Source organism: Pundamilia nyererei, unplaced genomic scaffold (assembly GCF_000239375.1).
Source record: "Pundamilia nyererei isolate P.nyererei 1_Seehausen unplaced genomic scaffold, PunNye1.0 scaffold00325, whole genome shotgun sequence".
Lineage (NCBI taxonomy): Eukaryota > Metazoa > Chordata > Actinopteri > Cichliformes > Cichlidae > Pundamilia > Pundamilia nyererei.
In genome coordinates this window covers 516,342-522,341 of record NW_005187726.1, presented here as the reverse complement: position 1 = coordinate 522,341, position 6,000 = coordinate 516,342, and the positions used below count along the sequence as shown (strand labels likewise).

Here is a 6,000-nt window from a genome sequence, read left to right as displayed (position 1 = left end):
CCTCCACTACCTCAACTCATCATCACAAAACCTTATTATTATGTTACGTTGTGTTTTTCTATCATTCTGTCACTTTGCTGCTCTTGTTTGCACATTTGCACGTGCACTTTGTTGTCTGCTGTCTGTTAACAAAAAATAAATAAATAAAAAATAAAATAAAAAAGTCTTCCTTAGTTAGTTTTTGTTAATTTATGTTGTAATTTATGTTAGGTCAGTCTGTCTTGTCTCTGCTAGCCAGCTAACTAGGCCTCTTAGTTAGCTAGTTTAGTGTTTTCTGTTAATTTATGTTGTAAATTTATGTTGCATGTAGCACCTTGGTCCTGGAGGAACGTTGTTTCGCTTCACTGTGTACTAACTGTATATGGTTGAAGTGACAATAAAGCCAACTTGACTTGATTAATGATATAAAATAAGCTTATTACAGCACTACGAGTGGCAGAGCTCTCTGAAGAGGATTCATAGACACAGTCTGCACCTGACTGCATAATCTGAATTTACTTATTTGTCTAAGACCAAATGGAGCTCAGCATCGCTAAGCATCAGCATCGTGTCGCAGGAGCGCGTCTGTACAAGCTGAAGATTCGTGTTTGTGGGATTTTCAAAATAAAAGTCATTCAGGTTGGTAGATAAACGCATGTTTTAAATTTTAAAGCTGGACTTTTTTTCTCTATCCTCCACTGAATGTTCACATGTTCCTACATTGAAGACAGAGAATGACTCTAAACATGATCTGCCTTTAATGGCTTTGAACCAGAGTCCATTTTAAAAAATGAAAATTTTATTTGTGTTGACTTTTCCTCCCACCGCTCACGCTGCTGTGCATTGATCTCGGTACGTTCTGCTTTCCATGGTCTTAGTTTCTTTTGAGTAAAAGAGCAGCGATGACGTCCATAGCACTTGTGTTCCTTATCTGTGCTCTGATCTGAAACCTGAAGTTGGGCTGCAGAATTTCTCTGGAGGAAACCAGCTCGCCGTATCAAGACACAACACACATCCTGTCCTGGAGGAGGAGGAGGAGGGGGAGGCACTGTGTGGTCGAGGGTGAGGCTGGCAGTGTGACTGAAGGAGAACCAGAGATAAAGGAGGACAGAAAGCGGGAGTGACAAACAAGAAGAGGAGAAACTGGAAAGAGCGAGAAAAAGGAGGAAAGAACAGAGAGAAGAGGAGCAGGAGGGAGGAGGAAGGAGGAGAAACTGACTGGACTGGTGAGGAAGACAAGTTAGAAAGTGTCAAATAAACTGAGACGTGATTATTGATTATTGGTTTGAATAGAATAAAAACAGAAGAAAATCCAATGCTGAAGCTGAGAACTTTTATTTGTTGAAAAATCTGCTCAGGACATTTAACAAAGACGACAAAAGTTACTCTGCCAGGATCAGCTGTAAAAAGAGTTTTTCTGCAGATTCAGGTCTTTCAGCGTCTCTCAGGACAAACTGCTCTAAAGGTACTTTTTGTAATTACCCCTTCGGTCAAATGTAACTCAGATATTCACCGGGGGGCAGTGTTCACCGAAAAACTGTGAAGCGCTGATTTAATGTGTGTCAACGAAAAGCTGCTTCAGTCGTCGTCTGCTGTAACATTCGGAAGAATCTCCGCACACCAGGAGCAAAGCTGCAAATGAGCCACTGTTAATGATCAATTCACACGGCAGTTAGAGGTTCAGCCTGAGTGAAAGCTGGGATCAGACTGAGTTTAGGTCAGGTTTAGACAGAGTCTAGATTGGGTTAAGTTCAGCTTAGGTTAGCTTTAGAGTAGGTCAAATCCTGTCTATGACTATGTTAATTTAAAAATAACAAACTGATTTTCTGATCTCTGGACATAGTGACACCATCACCAGAGGGGTGGAGCTAGAGGATATGGCGTTTCAGCTCTGCAGCTGTTGGACTTTGCATCTTTGCATCTTTGTCTTCCTGCTAAGAAATATTTCCTCTGCCCCGTCTTCACAATACACCCTGAACCACAACAAACTCAGCTTCAACAAGGCCACTAAGAAGTGTCCCGGCAGCAGTGTCCTCACCACTATTGCCACCCAACAGGAAGTGGATGAAATCCTCAAGCTCATCTTCAAATCAGAGCCGTTTCAAAACGAGTTCACCTTCTGGGTCGGGCTGAGAATCACCAGCTCAGAGTGTATAGACAGGTCCAAGCCACTGAGGGGATTCAAGTGGTTAGAGAACAACAGCGAGGAGTCAGAGGTGAGCCAATGGGCGGAGGACCCAGAACATACCTGTACCACAGACCGGTGTGCGGCGCTGAAGGGACAGTTTGATGGGTCGAATGTGACCTGGGGTCTGATTCCTTTAAACTGCCATAAGGACAAAAACGCTTTTATCTGCAAAGTGAAGGATGGGGACACCACCATCAAGCTAGGATCAGAACCACCTCCACCTGAGGACACACCTATAAAACCATCAAAACCAAAGCGTGAACCTGGATTTATTAATGACTCTCATTCCGCAGAGCTGCGTTCATGCCAGCGCCCGTCTATCCCCGAGGCTCGCTCACTCAAAATGCTCTCGGGTAACATGAAGATCCAGGTGCAGTGCTGGTCCTCCATTAGCTTTGACCTGGTCTGCTCAGGAGAACCCACCGTGTGGCGATTGGAGAACGGAGCCCTGGCCAACATCACTGCCATCAAAATAGAGTGTGCCAATGCCACACAGAAAGAGGAAAACTCTGTGTTGTGGTCGACCATCCTGCTCCCTGTGCTGATAGCTACGGGGGTGCTGGTCTTTCTGCTGGTGGTCATCGCGGTGACGGTGAAATGCTGCCTGAACAGGCGGTCAAAGAAACGGGCCATAAAGAAGGCGGAGAAGATGGAGATGAAAAGCAAAAACAGGAAAGATTCCTTCTCATTGGCCTAAACAGCCTAATTGACCAATGAGAAGCCAGTGATACACGGGAACAGAGCTGTGATTGGCTGTGTTTAGTTACAAAATTGTTGATTGTTTTTCAATTATTGGACATTTTGAAGGCTTTTACCTGTCTGTGGACTTAGGCTCAAAATAACCCCTGACCTCTGTCACAAACTGTTCACAGGTAGATGTTCTTGAATTCATTATTGGTTAATTTAGAAAAGATCAATAAATTAAGAACTGAGTTAACATCTGATCAGTTTTATCTAAATGACCCAATAAAATTCACTCGTTCTGCCTAGTAGCAGAACAAATAGTTTAAATACTTTTAAATTCATTTTACTGCTCATTTAAATTCACCTGTTTAAATATTCTTCTTAATTTAAGGACAGAATATACTTAATCTTCATTTCACTTCACTGTAAATGTTTAAAGAAAAAGGTAATTTCACTGCTGAATGACATGGAAGTTAAGTTTACTTTGAAAAACTGATGGTTTGGCTCAATCTGCTGATTTCCTGTTTTTGAGTAATCTTTGAATTAAACAGAACTTTATTAAACTTTGTTACCTGATGATGCTGGACTTTTACATGTTCATCAATAAGTTTTTTAAAAATGTTTTACAAAAACAAAAATTTCAGTCTTTCACTTCCCAAAACGTCCCAAAGGTATGTAGACACCAGCCTCTATGATCCTATAGTATCACAGCTGTCCACATATTTTAGTGTCTGTGAAGGTTCTCGGTCATCCAGGTCATCGTAATCTAAGGAGCTCTGAAAAAAAGCATCTTTCTTTTAGATTTCTTTAAGTGTCTTTGAAGACCTTTCATCTGAGAAGCTTTTTCAGTTCTAAGAGCAACTCCCATAGGGCTTAAATCTGGGACTGTCCACCAGTTGCTCTCAGAACTGAAGAAGCTTCTCAGATGAAACGTCTTCAAGAAACTTGCTGTCTCTTTTTAATCAGGATGTGGCCCAAATTATTGGGACATCTGTTGGGATAACTCCAGATCTCTGGAGAGAGGTTAACAGAGAAGTACAGAAGGTCTAAAGTGAATCATAATTACAATGTTTAGCTGTTTCTGGTACAGGAAAGCATCCCTGTGCATCATTATAGGCATAAGTTTGTGGACACCCGAAGGCCAACCTATTGCTGCTGCAATAATGGAAACAGTGAGCTGTCCACATACTTTTGGTCACATGTACCGGGGTTTCTGCAGGACAGCAAGCAGCCACTTTGTGTTTACAAACTGCTTTTCCTGTTTCCTGAAGAATAGCAAAGTTCAGACAGGAAACTGCCCCCACCCCTGACCCAGGGGGAGGTCATGTGACTGATGATCTGATTAATCACGCCTGTGAACAGGAGCTCTGATTTCAGCCCTAACCCAGTTTGTTTCTGTTTAAAAAGACACAAACGGATCATTTAGTTCAGTCGGTGCAACCAATCAACACATCTGTCGTCCCCTTCAGTAATCAAGTGCATCATGGGAAGTCTGTGTCAATGTTGTTTTACTCGGCTTCTCATCACAAGCCCAGAAACGGCTCGTCAGCAGAGACGAACAGTTCCACTCTATTTCAGATATTTAGATCAGCGCGCGCGCACACACACTGGGGGTTGATTGTTGTTATGGTAACTCAGATGCTTCCTGTTTCCTGGAGGAAGTGTATGAAGAATGTCAGGAAGCCAGAGGATGTGGAGGCCGGGGCCATGAGTAATGGACTGCTGTTGTCATAGTAACAGTATGTGAGAGCATGAGTTGAACTCCGGTCCAGTGTTTAGAAACTTTTATTTTGGAGGGCTTTGTTTTACCACCTGCTCCTGATTGGCTGCTGTGAAACTGAAGCACACCTGCGTGCAGCACAGCGGCGTTAGGCCTGAAGTTTGAACCTGAAGTCCTGCGCACCTCACACAGTCTTGTTGTAATCTTGGTTGGTAGTTTGATTCCAAGACTCTGTCCTGCTGGTGCTGCTGCTTCGGGTAACCCCAGCCCTTCATCAGAGATCACAGGTGCTTTTCTCACGCTACAACCTTTCATTGCACTGTTTTTCAGGTCTATCTGCCTTTAAAAGCAGGGACAGACCAACTTCAGCTATTATTATGCTGCCTGGATGTCTTTAAATGTTTTAAAATTAAATGAAAACAAAACAGAAGTTGTCATTTTTGGTAACTTCGTTAATAATCACAGTGACAGTGTTCCGGGCCCATTATCCTGCTACTGTAAGACAAATGTTAGAAACCTTGGTGTGCACATCGATGGTTCCTTCAAACTGTGTAGTCAGGTGAGCGCAGCAGTCCAATCCAGCATTATTCATCGAAGACAGCTGGCCAAGGTTAAGCCACACCTTCCAGCCAATGTCTTTGAACATGTTATTCGTCTCTTCATTACGTGCAGACTGGACAACCGCAATTCTTTGGTTTGGACCAGGCCTCCTTCTGTCGTCTACAGCTGGTCCAAAATGCAGCTGCTAACTGGAGCACGTAACTGCAGTTTTAGCCTCTACACTGGCTCCCTGTTTCTCACAGGATCCAATTTAAACTCGTGCTTTTGTTTTTAAGGCACTTACCAGCCGAGCCGCCTCTCACTCGTCTGAGCTCCTGTTTATTTATGCTCCAGAGTTCAAAACGAATGCTATCCATTCCACGGACCAAACCTCAGTCTCGTGGTGACAGAGCCTTCTGTGTGGCAGGTCCCACACTTTGGAATAATCTCCCTCTAAATATCAGATCTGCACAAACTCTAACAGTTTAAATCATTACTAAAGACACATGTGTATGCTCTGCCTTTTAACACACTTTGACCTAAATATTTTGGTTTTGACAGCCTTGGTTGTTATTTTAGTTGTTTTTATTGACTTATTTCATCTACTTGTTTTTTTTTTCTACATTTTACTACATCATTGTTTTACTTTTTGTTTTGTTTTGTTTTAGTGGCATTTTACACTTTGAAGCACTTTGTGCAACATGGACTGTTTGGAAATGTGTTGTATAAATAAACTTGTCCTTGACCTGTACCTTTAATAAATGTCCATCTATTTGTGTAGAAATAGAGTAGAAATATTCTTTATTGTCCCTCATTGGGGAAATTGGCATGTTGTGAAGCGCTCCGAGTGTTCCGGGAGAGCAGAAAAGTCCATTTACACAGAAGGAAC

At 42.5% G+C, this 6,000-nt stretch overlaps 1 protein-coding gene across 2 annotated transcripts; it reads left to right on the top strand.

The window, feature by feature from the left end:
- The first annotated feature begins 1,169 nt into the window (after positions 1-1,169).
- On the top strand, positions 1,170-3,428 carry clec14a (C-type lectin domain containing 14A). Of its 2 annotated transcripts, none has more exons than XM_005751784.1 (2): positions 1,170-1,205; positions 1,823-3,428. In XM_005751784.1, the coding sequence occupies exon 2, from the start codon at positions 1,857-1,859 to the stop codon at positions 2,862-2,864; it is 1,008 nt and encodes a 335-aa protein (XP_005751841.1). In that variant the 5' UTR covers positions 1,170-1,205; positions 1,823-1,856; the 3' UTR covers positions 2,865-3,428. The 2 variants fall into 2 exon arrangements, with proteins under 2 accessions (XP_005751841.1, XP_005751842.1); XM_005751785.2 differs by lacking the exon at positions 1,170-1,205 and adding an exon at positions 1,219-1,444.
- The last annotated feature ends 2,572 nt before the right edge of the window (positions 3,429-6,000 follow it).

What these genes read in the sequence shown, in the direction of transcription:
- clec14a (XM_005751784.1), top strand. Translation starts at nt 1,857, where the DNA reads ATGGCGTTTCAGCTCTGCAGCTGTTGGACTTTGCATCTTTGCATCTTT.